This window comes from Aspergillus sclerotioniger, assembly GCF_003184525.1.
Source record: "Aspergillus sclerotioniger CBS 115572 chromosome Unknown BO94scaffold_1, whole genome shotgun sequence".
NCBI classification, from domain to species: domain Eukaryota; kingdom Fungi; phylum Ascomycota; class Eurotiomycetes; order Eurotiales; family Aspergillaceae; genus Aspergillus; species Aspergillus sclerotioniger.
Window position 1 is genome coordinate 324,869 of NW_020290991.1, and position 16,039 is coordinate 340,907.

Sequence of the window (16,039 nt, forward strand, 5' to 3'; positions counted from 1 at the left end):
TGCCAGTGCTTCCCAAACACTCCAAGCCATGAAGAGCACAAACCGCCGCGTTAAATCCAAGGGGTTCGTACTGGATGCAACACTTAGCTCCCCCTACGGAAACGAATGGGACATTCTATGGCTTGGCCACTGTGGAACGAGATGTGGAAGAGGAACTCCATATTACAGACGATCCGATGATCTAACAGCTATTCCGGCTAGCAGCCTACCGCAGTACTGGGCAGGCCCCGCCATTCACGAAACAATTGATAAGGCTCCAAATACCCGTCTTGTTTGCCGAACACGTTATGCGATATATACAAATGCATATGCTGTGACCTATGAATCAGCGAAAAGGATCCTAGCAGCTCTAATGGTGTTGCCACCTGATGAGATCATCCCTCCCGGTGTAGATTCAATATTTGACGTCTCATTCGGAAGATTCTGTGAAATGGGTATCTTCAAGTGCTTCTCTTCTTTTCCTTCACTGATGGGAACTTGGAAGCCTCCTGCTTTGGATATGCGATCACGCCATTCGGACATACAGACCCAGCAACATATTCTGGGGGAGGTTTCAGAACCCTTTCCAGAGCCCATATCACGCGGAGTTGTATACAGCACGATGATAAACATAGCCACACTGTTGGAGGGTGGGAAACCGGTGAAATCCGCTGTTGATGATGTGTCGCAACCTGAGCTGGACTTGAACTATACGCGACCAGACCTGGGAGGGAAGATGTTTGTGTTCGATGATGCTACGGCGGTGGAGAAAGAAGTGTCGTTCTGGGCTAGACTTGTTGGACTTTTCGTGTAATAGCTATTCGTTGTTCCCTGTTCGCTCGCTGCGTTCTGTATAATCCACTGGGATAGGAAACAAATCATTCATGCCGATAATATCCACCTCCATCACTAGATGTTGGATTTCGAATTCCATATCGGGATCGGTTGAGGTTACCTCAGTGAATTCACAGACACATGCCATCATTCATGCAACTATTCCCCACGTAGATTTACACTCACTATGGATGTCTTCCATATTCACATTCCCCTAGACCTTAGAATCATATATCCTTTCTCTCCTCATCTCACCCCTCGATCCCTCCCCAGCTCCATATCCTTGGAAAATGCTTGAAAGACACAACCCCTCTCACTGAGTCCCATCAACTTATATCTTTGCCAATACAGTACAATACCATCTCAACAAGATCCCCATTAAAGTATCAACGAGCCACGACATGATAAACCGAGAACCCCCTGAAATACGACATCCTCAATCCAAAGAGATATTCTACAGCAGACGTTATACTAGTTTGTGATATCGCAGTCAACACGTTTATTCATACTGTCGCAACCATGACAAGACATGACAGAATATTCCATCGTCTTCGCATTCAAACATCCACCGCGCAGTGCCCGCCACAAGACACGCCAGAACCCACCACCGAGGGCACCACTAAGAACACCAGTGAGAGCTGAACTGCAACGACCTGTCAAAAACAACAGAATGTACTACAAAGTCCCTGTTATCTATATGATACTCGGAGTATCAACAGAGCCTTTCTGATAACCTTGGCAAATACAACCACGTTGCTATCTTAGAATACGGATAGTTTCAATATCATAACTCAAGAGTATAAATTTCTGGGTAACAGGGAAAATCTAGTATACAGACCCAATTTACATCAGAAAAAAGCTAGCCCTTGAAAGCTTCGACTTTTCTGTCCCTTTGGCGTTGTGGTACATTGATAATGCCGCGAAAAGACCAATATGTGGTGGAAATATCTCCCGACTGATCAACCCATTACTTCGAAAAATCGAAGATCCATCTTGTCGTGGCCATACATAAGAACCATACAGCCCGAAATTGAAATAATACGGGGGTTATGGCGTAACTCGACATCTTGTTGCGAAGAGAAAGGATCATCCTTTTTCAGAATTACTAGTTAGGCAGACTCGACTTTTCAACTGAACAGAGCCAGCTTTGTGTGAATTCCCATGGAAATATTGGGAATTGCGAAGGATTAAACCAGCGCGTTCTTCATTCTAGATTACATTTCGACACACATTAACAATCCTGTCTGAGATAAGACCATGAGATATATCTTGTCATGCTGACTCTGTCGGCCAATGCATTATCGATAGTTATTAGGAGTTCGATTTGCTTGATATATCCGGAACAAGCATCGCCGTGAATACTGCCCGGATGGGATGGAACGGAATTAAGTATCTGGTTAGTTACCAAGGTTACGCTATGGTTGGTGACCTTTTTGCCTCCTAATATCATTTGTGCACAGGTTAGCGAGGGTATCTATCTTTTCATTCTTAAGATACTTGCGTGGATAGATACGTGTCTCGCGTGTCCCTGCGGTCTTACATTGTGGCTCACCCAACTTGACGATCTGAAGAAATTCACCCTGTGTACGGAGGATACTACATCTTGGATAGTAATATGACGAGCAAAGCAAGAGATACCATGGTAGATAAGCTCAGAGTTTAGGTGGCACAAGACCATCAGCGTAGGGAGGTAAACGCGAAGTGGTGATCCTAGAGAACAGGTCCATATGAGAAGGGAGCGGCAGGAGATGCGGACGACGAGAGAGAGACTCCTGAGACAAAGAACAGAGAAACAAAAGAAGGGCAGAGTAGATTCTACACAGAGCATAAAGCGATTATGAAGAGGGTTCCTTTTATTACTTCTCATGTTTCGTTCAAGGTTCAATATATACCGTGGTCTTTTTACAGAGATTTATATGTTTGCCTTACTTATTTTACTATTTCCGCTACACTTTTGGCTACTCTGTAAGACTCTCCATGTTACCCATCCATATATTTATTCTAGTTGGCCAATTAGATTCAATTTGTACCGCGTTGCTACCGGGCATTATCCGCATTGGCCCGTGGCATCCATGAATAGCTTCAATACTTCCGGGATGCTTGCCCGAGACAGGCCCAGCACAAAGGACACCAACCCTTTGGGTTCCCCTACCTTTTCTCATGCATGTACTTAGCTGAATATGATGACTTCAGACACTCCTTTCCCTGTATTTAGAAGGGCCTTTCCTACGTATAGAGCAGAATACAAACTCTAATGCGATTTTGCGCTTCTTTGATTATTGTCGTAGGGTCTCATGACTAGTTCTCTTATTCCTAGCGTCATATTTAACGAGAAGAGCGTGAAAGGCCTTGCTCGATTTGTATCTGTTCGACGCATCAATACTTTATTCGTCGTTGTCCTGATTAGGATTAGCGTGAAGTTGCCCGATGGCCGCAATGGCCCGGCCTCACCTGCCTGGTTATTTCTCACTTTCTGCTTCTCACCTAACGTTCCAACATACAACGTACTGCCAGGTTCATTGAATTGTAGATATTATTCTTGTTTCTATATCACATCCGTATTATACATTTGCAGAGAAGCAAAACTATCCTGCACATTCATCGCTAAAACAACATACTGGCCAGGAAAGAAAGAAGCAACAAAGGTGCGTGAACAGACATTCCAGAGCTAGCCGCGCTGGTTGCAATCACCGACGGAGAGCTGCTAGCCACACTACTGGGTGTTGGGGTTCCCGAGCTGACCGTTGTTCCTTGCGTCTTCGCAGTGGCCAAACCCACGGTCGCATTTGCAAGGTTGTGATCGATATATAGGCCGCGGAAGAATGCTGGAAGGTTTTAGCGATGGATGCCATCGAGATGGAGCGGAAACACTTACGTTGACCCACAACCCACAGAGTCGGGTAGGAAGCGACCGTCATGCCCGACAATATGGCAGTACAATTATTGTTTCCGTTGTCAGCAGCGATCCACTGGTCAGCGGCGATATTGAAAATCGTGCTCTGGTGGCTGATCAGGCTGGAGTCGGTCTTCTCAGCGGTAGATGCGTTGGATTGAGAGGGGATGCTGAAGCCCAGTGTGGGAGGTTGGTCACAAGGGAAGTAGCCGGTCACGGTCACTCCGTCGGTGGTGTTCTGGACTACGGCTTGAATGGAAGTCGCTTCGAAGATGGAGAGGACCTCATCTACGGGACTGTCGATTCCTTTGCGTCAACAATAAAGACCAAAATGTAGATCAGATGTGGCAGTTACCCTGTGACCGTGGCCGTTCCTGAATCGAGCTCGACCAGGATATCCGAGGCAATGATAGTGTTTTCGAGAGCCAGGTCCGCAAAGAAAGCCCATTCTTGGATAACAGAGGTGCTCGTGAGATTTCCTTGGAACAAAGACGAGTCAAGTTCTCCCAGGACTTGCACTCCAGTGTCGTTTTTCCCAAGTGCAAGCCCAAACCTGCATGAGGAGACCTGACCCTGATTGCAAAGGGAGTGAAAGAATGGGGGAGCTCCATTGGGGAATTGAGCCACTTCAACTCCGGCGAATCCTACGATTCCATCGCCCGGGATGAGAACGGTGCCGGTCGCTGACCCGACCGTCTGAGCTGCGCTTAGCGAGCCAAATTGAACGGTATCATTGTACAAAGTTCCAGCCACCTGGAAACGATCAGCTTGCCTCATCGCGATGGATATATGCTCTCTTACTGTGCCAGTTCCGGACCCATCGCTTTCTGTGGTCCCGTAGGCATTCTCAAATGTGAGGTTGAGGCTTGCAGACGATGACCCTGGTGTATAGAGACCGGGGTTGACAATGACGTCGGATGAACCCGTGTCGATCAACATGTGCAGGTTCTTGGAATTTCCGACATCGAAGCTACCGAACCAAAAGCCCTGTGATGGATTAGCAATGCAGAAGCACCCGATACCGACGGAGGTCACCGACATTCGACTCGGACACCGCTGCGATGCCATGTTTTCCACGACGGGTCAATTTAGCGCCCGGCTCGGAACGATGGACCAGGTTAATATGGGAGGAAACGTGCTGTGGAAGAGACGCTGCAGACGCAGAGGCCCACGGAAGGATTCCGAGCGCGCCAAGCAAGAGCAATTGGTGTGTCGGTGTCATTGTTGCAAGTGGAAAAAAAATCTTGATTGTCAACCAAGGAAGGTCGAGGGAATCCGGTCCTTTATAGACCTGAATTCCATAGCGCTACCCGCTGCGTGCTCTGATAATGAAGGTATATAGAGCTGTGGACTCACCTCCTGGCCCTTATTCGTTAGAGAACGAGGCTCAGTGAAGAAGATCGACATCAGCCTCGTGTTCCCACTTCTGCAGTGGAGATGCTTCGGCCCCCAAATGCGCCCCAGACTATCGTACGTGTGATTGACTGGTTGGCTCGCATCCACTAACCAAACAGTCTCTAGTGCCCGTTTCAGAGACCAGCTGCCAGGGATATTTGACGGCCTTCCCACCCAGGCTTCCTTCAAATTGGACCAGTATCTTCCTTCCTCGCATACGCTAGCCAATACAGGCTTGGTTTACCGCTCCGGTAACTTCTGAGCCGCCTAGATTCGCAGCAAAAAGATACAGACCTTGCAATATCACCGGAAATCCATGCACGTGGATCCAGACTCGACGAGAGGGATACGAGGTGCGCTCTAGCGCAATGACGGAAATTCGGCCATCCAAATCCAGGAACGGCTGCGCGACATGCAAGTACGTAGCTATGAGGGACCGAGCATCACATGGATTCTGACTTCCATCACAGGGCCCGGAAGGTCAAATGTGACGAGCAAAAGCCCGTGTGTCTAAGGTGTAAATCAACTGGGAGGCGATGCGGCGGCTATAATGCCGCCAACTCTCTCCGAATTATCCAGCACGTTCCCATTGGCAAAACACTGCAACAGGTAGGACAACTTACCAAGAACGAGCAAACGTCGGTGGAATTCTTCCAGCGCTATACCATCCCTAGCTTCGGAGCAGATCTCGGAGCATGTCTGCTTCCGGCGGCGTCTAGTGATCCCATCATTCATTCAGTAGCTATTGCAGTGGGTTGTATGCACCGCTCTTTCACTTTTCCCAGCACCGGCGGCGATAATGGGAGCCAGTTCGCTCTTCGATACTACAACAAAGCCATTCGAGAACTAGTACTCGGAGGATGGCATAACTCCGTTCGCACTAGCAACACGGTCCTCATGGCATGCGTGCTTTTTTTCTGCTGTGAATCCTTGCAAGGCCGCTACAAGGCCGCTCTGCAACATGCTGCTTCGGGGCTCAGGATCATTCAACAGCAGCAGGCTTTATCGCATGCCTCGCCAAAGAGAGCACCTGCAGCCATCGGTCGTCTATTCCATACCTTGGAAAGCCAAATACTCGAAATTGAAGGCCCCGTGACGATTGGAGCAGACATATTATCGTCGGAAGACACATACACAGCCAGAGATATGATTAGGACCACGGCGAACAGTGATGGCATACAACATTCCTTCGAAATACTGTACAACAAACTTATGCGTCTAGACGCTATAGCCGAAATCCTGGAAGCACCACTGAAAGACGGCATGCCGCAAAACACCCCACCGGCATCAATGTTAGAGTCCGAACTAATGAAAATCCGACTTGACATGCAGGGGTGGATGATCAGGTTCGACCAATGGAATGCCATGGTGTTTGGTAACCAACAACACAGCCCAAAGACATCCACTACTTATGATTCCATCATGATCTTAAACACATGGAGGGTTCTCATTAGCATGTACTTGAGAATGGACTGGCCCCCATCTGAGATGTGCTGGGACCGTTTCACCGCTGATTTCATACACCTACTCTCCTTTGCTTCTGCGATACTGAATCCTCACGGTTCAACATACTCTTTTGGCCACCACCCGTCACCAGCATCATTAACCCCACAAAATGATCTTGGAGTTGTGCTACCTCCCCTTCTTCCCAAACCATCAAATGCAGTCAACTCTACATTCTCGCTCTCGTTGGGCATAATAACCCCTCTCTACATTTGTGCAACTCGCTGTCGGGACTCCAAAATCCGCTATCGCGCCCTCAGTTTCCTCTTTTGCTGTCGTCGTCGAGAGGGCTTGTGGGATTCTGACCTTGCCGCTCGAGTCGCGCAGGAGTACATCACGATCGAAGAGAATGCCGCTGGTATTACACCGGGTGTGAGTTACCAGGTGGCTGAAATTGGACGCGAATGTCGTGTGAGATCCTTGTCGCCTCGCTTTGAGGAGGGACGACAGGCGAGTATACGGTGCATCGTCGACGGGCAAGTTGATTGCGAGATGAGAAAGATTTTTACCTGGTAGCTGCGGATGCATGGGTAGGTTCTCGCTGTTGTCGAGCGGACTATCACCCTGCGCCTTCGATTACTTCTTGCAAGGATTTGGCGCTGTGTAGGTATGTCTCACTATGTGCTTCGTGAATCCATTGATATGCGATTCCAAACCGAATCAAAATCCGTCTAAAGCAGTACTTCCCAGCTACCTTGATCTGGAAGCAGGAAGAGGCTCCATATTCTATGGTTTAGAAGCTGATATATTGTATGGTTGAATGCGAATGGTGAACTAGCCTCGAAAGAAAAAACTGCTACATATGATGATATCACTGTAACAACGCTGCCGTCATAGGACGCTGAGTCATTATTGGAAGAAAATACCAGTAAATCAAGGGCTTGGAAGTCATGTGGTGACTGTTCGAGTCATGAGTGGTAGCGACATCCCTCCACCAGTCTTCATCATGCTCGCACTTTGCACTCCGTTACCCCCACAAAATCTGCTAATCCCCCCACCACTTCTCCTTTAACTCCCCAACAGTTCGAGCACGTTAACCCTTCATGATGGGGGACTTGGAAGAGCTGACTGACAAGAAAGCTCAGCTAATATGCCAGCTGAGTGAAATCACCGGCCTTACGAACATTGGTTCCCCTCTTTTCGCTACTTTATGGTTCAGCGATGATTCTGTCTTGGAGAATCACCATGAGTCTGCGAAACGAGATCCTTCCAAGACTCGGTTCCTTTTGCAAGATGCTGGAAATCAACTATTGGATATACTGAAGTTATGTATGTGGTGAAGAATTTAACATTCGATAACTCTGACTGACTTGTTTTCTTCCATGCAGGGTCTTCGAGATTCTGGAGGGATTACCCTGAGAGGATATGGACTAGAATTACAAACCTCAACGAACCACGCCCACCACACTGGGAAATAATTTCCTTTCCTCCAGTCCAGCCCGGTGGCTCACTGCTATCCCTAGTAACCTGTCACCCGTGGTCACCAATAGCCCCGAGCCGAGCGATCTTTGATCCCGAGAGTGGGACTGCGATTGCAAATGTAAGTATGCATCCTCAGAAAGGTCCGTTAAGCTCCCTCTAATTAGAGGAGTGTAAGGAGAGGGACAAAGGACTGTGCGTTGTCACGCAGGCAGATGTACCCCTTGAGTCTGCCCATATTTTTACACCCTCGTTGGAGGCGTGGAATGAAACTATACTCGTTCTGGGAAGTTTTGGTCTACTCTGCGCATGTTCTGGTCTTCGGAGCGCGTCGATTCATGGCAGAGAGCAACGATTGGAGGTACCAAAAGATGTTCGAATCTGATATCCCTAGCTTTGCATATCCATGATCTCTGGGATAAGGCAGTGTTTGGGTTGCGACCATTGGAGCTTTCGTCCAACCGAGAGACCCTCACTGTCCAACTTCATTGGCTTCAATCATCGTCGTATGCTCGACAGATCAGCATGACATCGCGCCCGAGCTTCCCAGCAAACTTACAAGGTGTGTCTAATTCTGGTGCTGGAATTTATAATCTTAAAACAAAAATGCCAGTGTCATCGGGCGATAAGATGATTTTCGAGACCGATGACCCGGATGGACGCCCTCTGCCATCTCTGGAGCTGCTCGACATGCAGTGGGTGTTGCATCGCGTACTTGCCCTGAGCGGAGTCCCTAGTCATGGCACTTATTCCTTTCACAGGTGATATCTGGAGTTTGAAGACAAATAGCAAGGTATGAAAGAATCTGAAAAGCACCCTAGCGTGGTAAGACCATTTCGCCGGCTACCAACCTAGCATCACAGCTCGACCGACCCACTTTTCTTGATCGCGAGTAGGATTACTGACCTCGATCATGGATAACTGCCAAAGCTTTCAACTAGGTTGCTGATTGGTCGTGGCAGAAAGTTCGCACCCCTTGTCGACGGATGAGAGTGGTCATCCAGATCGCCTAAAATCACTACTTTTGACTCACCATTCTCTTCTAGGTTAAACGGACCATTTGTCCATCACAATATTCTCATAATTTTTTCCTTCTCCGTTGTGTTTTCCTCTCCTTCTTCCTTCTCGTGGCTTTTGGAATAGCTATACGTTTTATTATATGATCCCTACTGTGTCGTTCTTTGGATAATCAAACAATAAGAAAACGGACTTCGTCGTTCTTTCAATATCATCACTCTTCACAATGCTTCTTCCAACTACACTCGTTTTGACTTCCTGCCTATTTTTCCCCTTTGTTACCGCTGGGACCACCGTAATCACCGGCACAACTGAGTCCTGTACAACGACTGCCGAGTTCTTGACCAATCCATCCTTTGACACTGGAAGCTTGAGCCCATGGAATGCTATGACAGGTTTTGGATCAGCAAGTGTAGTGGAGGATACTGCGGATAACAGAGGCCATGTAGCGTGAGTATGGACTTTCCATTGATTATCATCTTATCCAAATTAAAGGAATGAATAGGACCCTCGCTGAAGACCAAACTATGAGCGCTATATATCAGACTGTAACAGGTCTCACCGTGGGAGCATCCTACACATTATCATACGACTACATGATCAAATCTGCTGGAATGGTCGGATCAGCTGCTTTCTATATATGCGTGGACGGCATCGCTTCAGCAAACAGGCTCACTCTCCAAGGGGTAACCTATACTGCAGCTGGTACGTCGTGGGAAACAATATCGACCACTTTTACCCCCACCAGCGACAGTCATGAGTTTTACATATTGGTCTATGTGGTTAGATCGAGTACCGATCCGGAGATATTGTTGGACAATGCACAATTTTTGGCTGTCTCTGAGGAAGATGATCTCGAAACCTGCACTACATCGACTTATACTACCACCGTCGCGGTTTCCACTTCAAGCTCTTCAGCAATTTCCAGCATTCCGGCTCCAGCCAGTTCATCATCCGCCATTGCGACCGTATCACCAACTATTCCGACATCAACCCCATCACACTCGAGTGTGGTTCCTGCCGCATCTTCCAGTCCTTCAAGATCTCTTATTTCGTCTTCCGGCTCAGTCGCTGCTAGTGCCCCTCTTGTACCAGTCTCAGCTAGCTCCCGAGTGATCCAGTCCAGTCCCTCTTCGAGCTTATCGAGTTCCAGCTCTTTGGTGCAGTCTCTGCATTCATCCTCCAATGTTATCCGATCATCTACAATGACCCCATCAAAAGCATTGGCATCCTCATCACTGCTAGCAGTGTCACGCTCAATCTCAGCCTCAACCCCTGTTATCCGTTCATCCGGTGGAGCAAAGGTTAATACACCACCTGCTGTCTCTACTCCGACTTCTGAGCCCGACGAAGTCGTGACAGTGGTCAGCACAGTCTACACCACGTTGATTGCTACTGTACTTGGATGCTCTGCTTCCTATTGAGGGTCGTGAAGCTTGCGTTGCGCCTTCATGCGTGTCAATGAAAGGCGCCCATACATCAATATACCACTTTTGATCTCTTCGCATTATATTCCCATGCGGTTTAGCTGGAATGACGCATCTAACTGTACATGTTTATGTGAGAAATCTGGTCTGCATTTAGACCAATAGAGGGATGGCTTTCGCCACTGCTCTGTCCGGCCAGTCAAAACTTACCAGCCTCAATATAGAAGTGCCCCAGCTTTCTTGTTAATTTCACATGGACTGTGATTTTTGGAACCGGAGCTCAAGTTCCGACTGGTAGATACCCATGTGTCATTTGCCCCTGAACTTGTTCTGTGCTGGCGCCATCACTAGTACGGCGGTAGCGGTTCCCCAACGGAACCAACCACGCCGACACAACACCACCAACAACACCTCATATTGTTAATGACACGGAAGTGCCACTCAACGCTGGGTATATCCTCAAATCACCAACGGACTCCCACAATCCTCTGATAAAATAGCAGATCAGTTCAATCTACACAGCCCGCCTCCAGAAAAATCCCTCTACCCTCATCGGCAAAAACAACCCGGTGTGAATCGCCCCCCACTTCTCGTGTTGGCGTACGAATCGAGTGGATTCTTACCCACTCAAACTCCTACTAGCTCTGAGCTAGATAGAATAGTAGTGAACAGTCGTCGCCCGCAATTCGCCATGTCTTGAATTTGCTAGCGGACATGTCACTGCAAATGGGCGATCAAAGGACGAATGCGAGACTGATAGATGTCACCTGATAGCCCCCATGGGACTGGAGCCGAGTTAGCAACTTTCTCTATGGAGAATGAAAGACATACCCTCGAACCCTCATAGTATGAGCAACATACATATGAGGGACTCAGATTCCAGGGGTGTGGCTTGGCCTTTCGATTTCCCCTTTGAATGCGCCTGTCAGCCACTGACCCTTGTAACGTGGCGCAGTACAAGCCTTGGGCGCTTAGAGATCGGCCTGAACCTGCGTGGGTCTCATCATGCCGCTTAATGCACCCACTACTTCTTGCATCGGTGCTTTGCTTGCATATTCGCCTGTCATTTCCCTCATGGCCTTGCAGTTCGAAACCAATGGGCTCTACATTCTTCTGTCAGACCGTGGAGCGGAGTCGACCTTCCACTGGGGTCTTTACCTTGCGAAGACCCCCACCTCCGGTGACATTTTCGAGATCGTTAACTCCCCGAACCCAAAGGTGTGGACATTCGAACCCAAGCCAAACCAGGATGTGAACACGTCCAGGCGATATGTTCTGGCGTTGAAAATCGGTGACTTGGACCCGGCACTGCACGGCCCGTTGGAAATCCGCCTTTCACAGGTCCCAATGGAGTACTCGACACGCTTCCATGAATCCATTACTTGTCGTGTCTGGGTCAAGGAGGCCCTGTTTGCGTTGGATGACGAAGGCTACATCAAACTTATCGAGACCGTCAATGGCATTGAGACTGAAGCCAGGTATGCGGCCATGCTCAACAAAGCAAACGGGAAGAGAACAATTGCCAAGAGCCGTGGCAGCATTTTCTGACGGCATGGTGGTGCTAATCTCCGGTTCTCCTCTTGGTTATCCGCTTTTTACTCGGCGGAATATGCTTGTATCTCTCTACAATCTCTTCAACGGGTCGGGATTTGTTCCATTGGATGTTTCTTGAGACGCCGTGCAAGGTACTCCGCTCATTTTCTTGAAAGCCTCTTTGTGAAGTGCTTTCGATGCTCCACCACATTCCCTACAAAACAAGAGGAGCTTCCCGAATAAAAAAGTAATTGCAATGGCCAGCTTCCTAGTTAGGCAGATGAAAAGCGCTGTCTAGTATAATGTGCGGCTCTCCCGGATCTCCGTCGTTTTTTTGTTGTTGTCGTTGTTGCTCCCTATGTGGCATATCAGCTGCAATCAAAATGGTCAAGGCTACCGTCGAGTCCAGGGGAGCTATAGCTCATCGTGTTTTCGTGCTGTATTCGACAACTAAGCCTTGTGGATGGAATAAATATTGTCGTGCTTGACTAACGATTCAAGCAAAATCTATATTCCTGCGTCGCTTAGTACCAAAATCCATGTCCTGTTGATGTCTAAGCCACTGTCTAAGCTGACTCATAACGTTTGGGTATTGATGTATACTGTCTGCGTTCAGGTTGCACGGTCTTCATTTACCTTCCTGTGATATTACCCTGACTACCGGCGTAAGCAGCCTGAAAATAGCCGAATCTGGATCATGTCTCGGCGACCACAGCCGACGGATATCAAATCCGCATAATCATGTGCTGTGGTGGTTGTAGAAGAACTCTTTATTTCTTATGTCAACTCTATGATTTCAACGAGCTGCCCGTATTGTCTGGTAGAGATCTGTTATGTTCATCTCCCTCTCACTATGATCAGCACCCCCTCTACAACGACTCATTACAATCATCACTAGGCTATGAACCATCGTTCTCTCTCATCTGACGCGGGAATATTTCCTTCAGTCTGTGGATGCCAGCCTGACCGCCTCACAAATCGGAGTTCCCGTGGGGTAACCCCACACCTCGTAAAGCGCCGATCAGGCCCTACGAGCTGAGTCAGACGAGATCTGAATCTTAATATTTCCTTGGGTCATGTCTCTCTCCAGCCAGTTGTGGTTCGCCAGGTTTGTATATGGTGGCTTTGGTACTGCACGGGTGGCTTGCCTGACAGTGGCGATCTCGTCCCGTGGTAATGTGATCCGATGTTTTGCTCCCTAATGACATCAGTCGATCAGACCTATCGAGGTCTATTTTTGGTATGTATCAGGATTGGACTTTATGTGCACATTTAGTTGCATGCCCTTTTGGGCTGAAGCGGTGTGCTCTTCCATAGATCTGGAAGGAGCGACCGACGATATATATATCTGTGTGCTTCTCCCCATCGAGTCGAGTACAATTAAACAAAAACACACATCAGACAACGAGAAACAATACTCATATAGAACTTCCTTCCATCCATCATCAAGATGAAAACCACTTTTATCGCCGCAACCCTATCCTCTATCGCTGCCCTAGGTAGTGCCAGCCCTGTCGAGAACAGCGCGTTCCAGGTGGCCATTACCTTCTGGGGTGCTGATGGTTCCTCTTTCGGCCAGAATTTCCCAGCTGACGACAGCACTCATGCTATCAGTATGTGTCTTTTCGATTTATCTGCTTTCATCTCCTAGGTTTGAAAAAGCGACAAAACTAACGAGTCTTCTCAATAGCCAATCCGATGGCAGTGACCAATATCTCCTCGGCTGGTGGTGGGTTCTGCAGCTTCCAGGGTGTTGATGGCAGCAGCACCGTGGTGGCTGGTGAGGTAAAAGTCCCTGTTAGCCCTCCGCAGGCGCAGGCGTGGGGAGCTTGTGATATTCTGTGATTGTTTGGTGGCATTCTCGGGCCTGCAGCTTCGGCAGTTGGCATTGAAATTCGCGCCTGTTGGCTTGATGTTTCCTGGAAGACGAATGAGTGAATGTCCGCAAATGAGATTGATGAGTCCATGGTATGAGCTTCACAACATGTTCCAAAATGGCTTTGGCTTTGGCTGGCTTTTTTCGATTGCCTGTTATCATGCGTATAGTTTTTCGAGAGGCAAAACTTCTCCAACGTCTTAATCGACCGGGGTAGTCAGATTATGCATAAATCAAGCGAGCCTTTTATTTGAGTCCAGTCCGTCCTGATATCAATCTTTTCCCTACGTCGGAATCATGTCTATAGCGAACGTTGCCTTTTGGTCTATTTTAATGGCCTGAAATGGCAGTTTGGAGGGATTTCGTACCGGGCTTGAAGTTGAACGAGGCAGTGGCTTCCTTCCCGAGATAGTCAGAGCATATACTTATATCCGGCTGGTTCGACATGACTTACTGGGATATCACAACGGCTCCACAAATATCACTTAATACCGATCACTTATAGAGGCCCACATTGTCTTTACCCAGTAACCGCCGTAGTTCGTGGACACGCTTGCTTCGCTAGTCTATAGCGAACAGGGTTACAGGATTCTAACCTCGGATTTACGCTCTTATTTCCTATACCCGACAATGACGTCGCCAACTAGCATAAGCCAATGTTTGAGGGTACTTTGCTGTCTACCTATATAATGCCCTACGCCATACACGACAATCCAACCAGATGAACCATTTTACTTCTAAACAAACATCGCAATCCTCGCTAACTACCATGGACACTTCTGCAACCCAATTCACCCTTCCACTGCAAGGCAAGCTAGCCATCGTAACCGGCGCATCCCGCGGCATCGGTGCCAGTCTCGCATACGAGCTTGCACGCCGCGGAGCAAACGTAAGCCATCCATCCCATCACCCTCCTATAAACAAAACAACCCCACACAGCCCGAGAATAACCCCCTCCCCAGATCTGCATGACCTACCTCTCCACCAGCAGCAAACCCGCCATCAACGACCTCCGCACCAAAATCAACCAACTCCCCCACACCCCAACAACCTGGACCTGCCAAACCGACCTATCCTCCCTCACCGGCGCCTCAGAAATAATCTCCACCCTAAAAACCCACCTCCACCCCACACCCCTCCAAATCGACATCCTCATCAACAACGCCGGGATCGAAATCATCAACACCCTCCAAGACACCACCCTAGAAGACTACGACAAGGTCTTCAACCTCAACGTCCGCGGGACAATGCTCATGACCCAGGCCGTCATCCCATATTTACCGCCCAAAGGCCGGATAATCAACCTCAGTTCTGTGGGTGCGCGGTACGGGTTCAAGAACATTAGTTTGTATATTGCGTCGAAGGCGGCTATTGAAGGGTTTACGCGTGCTTGGGCTGCGGAGCTAGGGGGGGATGGAACGACGGTGAATGCGGTGGCGCCTGGTCCGGTACCGAGTGATTTGCTGGATAGGATTCCGAAGGATATTGTGGATTTGCAGAAGGCTACGACGCCGATTGAGCAGAGGTTGGGGACGACGGGGGAGGTGGCGAATGTTGTGGCTTGGTTGGCGGGATCGGATGCGTCGTGGGTTACGGGTCAGGTGGTTTGTGTGAGTGGGGGGTGGGGGATGTATTAGGTTGGGTGTTTTGTATACTTATGATTTGTGGGGATTTGTATAGAAGTGGGATATTTGGTATAATGCAATTCTAAGACTGGCTTTTGTATATGTGATAAGTGGGTAATTACTGGTAGGGATATGTTTGTGGTTGGGCGATAACTGGAGGAAATCTTGGCAATATTGACTTTGATTAGAAGACTTAGTTTGTATGCTTGTGGCATATATGAGTGCTCTTTCTTCAGTGTCTTTGGTCGCTTATGGTTATGGAATTGTGTCTAGAACAGCGTTGCGGTGGATGATCCCGTGCCGTTGGAGAACTGCTATCGCGAGGGCACTTCTCTTGTGGGGGATGGTGGATATGATAGCCAGTGGATTGGTCTGGATATTGTTCTTGATGATCAAAGCACTGCAGTTTCGTTTTAAATCCGGCTTGGGGCCGCTTTTCATTGAGTATGCTGACTAGTGGAGTGGGTATGACGGCGTGTATGACAATTATAATAGGACTAGCTGTGGTGCGGGGTAAAGTAAAGGGTAAGCTAGCTGC

The 16,039-nt window shown here is 48.4% G+C and overlaps 8 protein-coding genes across 8 annotated transcripts; 7 read left to right on the plus strand and 1 right to left on the minus strand.

The window, feature by feature from the left end:
* Positions 1–28: 28 nt before the first annotated feature.
* BO94DRAFT_570585 (uncharacterized protein) lies at positions 29–793 on the plus strand (the record flags this gene model as incomplete). The annotated part of the gene is made up of 1 exon (XM_025614824.1): positions 29–793. One exon carries the CDS (start codon positions 29–31, stop codon positions 791–793), a length of 765 nt encoding a protein of 254 aa, XP_025473001.1.
* Positions 794–3,402: 2,609 nt separating this feature from the next.
* On the minus strand, positions 3,403–4,930 carry BO94DRAFT_529635 (pepsin-like aspartic protease; the record flags this gene model as incomplete). The annotated part of the gene is made up of 5 exons (XM_025610486.1): positions 3,403–3,638; positions 3,689–4,002; positions 4,062–4,459; positions 4,508–4,693; positions 4,746–4,930. Coding segments are annotated over 5 exons (1,304 nt in total), but the record flags the coding sequence as incomplete, so codon positions are not given.
* Positions 4,931–5,469: 539 nt separating this feature from the next.
* On the plus strand, positions 5,470–7,120 carry BO94DRAFT_580105 (Zn(II)2Cys6 transcription factor; the record flags this gene model as incomplete). The annotated part of the gene is made up of 2 exons (XM_025615302.1): positions 5,470–5,519; positions 5,572–7,120. 2 exons carry the CDS (start codon positions 5,470–5,472, stop codon positions 7,118–7,120), a joined length of 1,599 nt encoding a protein of 532 aa, XP_025473003.1.
* A 530-nt stretch (positions 7,121–7,650) lies between these two features.
* Positions 7,651–9,199, plus strand: BO94DRAFT_570588 (uncharacterized protein; the record flags this gene model as incomplete). The annotated part of the gene is made up of 3 exons (XM_025614825.1): positions 7,651–7,873; positions 7,933–8,144; positions 8,315–9,199. 3 exons carry the CDS (start codon positions 7,651–7,653, stop codon positions 8,786–8,788), a joined length of 909 nt encoding a protein of 302 aa, XP_025473004.1. The 3' UTR covers positions 8,789–9,199.
* A 67-nt stretch (positions 9,200–9,266) lies between these two features.
* On the plus strand, positions 9,267–10,532 carry BO94DRAFT_570589 (uncharacterized protein; the record flags this gene model as incomplete). Its single annotated transcript, XM_025614826.1, has 2 exons — positions 9,267–9,490; positions 9,546–10,532. 2 exons carry the CDS (start codon positions 9,267–9,269, stop codon positions 10,462–10,464), a joined length of 1,143 nt encoding a protein of 380 aa, XP_025473005.1. The 3' UTR covers positions 10,465–10,532.
* A 788-nt stretch (positions 10,533–11,320) lies between these two features.
* On the plus strand, positions 11,321–12,159 carry BO94DRAFT_3582 (uncharacterized protein). The gene has a single exon (XM_025607152.1). The coding sequence runs from the start codon at positions 11,473–11,475 to the stop codon at positions 12,013–12,015; it is 543 nt and encodes a 180-aa protein (XP_025473006.1). The 5' UTR covers positions 11,321–11,472; the 3' UTR covers positions 12,016–12,159.
* A 1,099-nt stretch (positions 12,160–13,258) lies between these two features.
* BO94DRAFT_570591 (uncharacterized protein) lies at positions 13,259–14,255 on the plus strand. Its single transcript, XM_025614827.1, has 2 exons — positions 13,259–13,613; positions 13,691–14,255. The coding sequence occupies exons 1-2, from the start codon at positions 13,451–13,453 to the stop codon at positions 13,843–13,845; spliced, it is 318 nt and encodes a 105-aa protein (XP_025473007.1). The 5' UTR covers positions 13,259–13,450; the 3' UTR covers positions 13,846–14,255.
* Positions 14,256–14,670: 415 nt separating this feature from the next.
* BO94DRAFT_529638 (SDR family NAD(P)-dependent oxidoreductase) lies at positions 14,671–15,594 on the plus strand. The gene has a single exon (XM_025610487.1). The coding sequence runs from the start codon at positions 14,845–14,847 to the stop codon at positions 15,511–15,513; it is 669 nt and encodes a 222-aa protein (XP_025473008.1). The 5' UTR covers positions 14,671–14,844; the 3' UTR covers positions 15,514–15,594.
* The last annotated feature ends 445 nt before the right edge of the window (positions 15,595–16,039 follow it).

What these genes read in the sequence shown, in the direction of transcription:
- BO94DRAFT_3582 (XM_025607152.1), top strand. Translation starts at nt 11,473, where the DNA reads ATGCCGCTTAATGCACCCACTACTTCTTGCATCGGTGCTTTGCTTGCA.
- BO94DRAFT_570591 (XM_025614827.1), top strand. Translation starts at nt 13,451, where the DNA reads ATGAAAACCACTTTTATCGCCGCAACCCTATCCTCTATCGCTGCCCTA. An exon ending in CGACAGCACTCATGCTATCA is followed by an intron (nt 13,614 to 13,690) that starts GTATGTGTCTTT and finishes TCTTCTCAATAG; the next exon opens with CCAATCCGATGGCAGTGACC.
- BO94DRAFT_529638 (XM_025610487.1), top strand. Translation starts at nt 14,845, where the DNA reads ATGACCTACCTCTCCACCAGCAGCAAACCCGCCATCAACGACCTCCGC.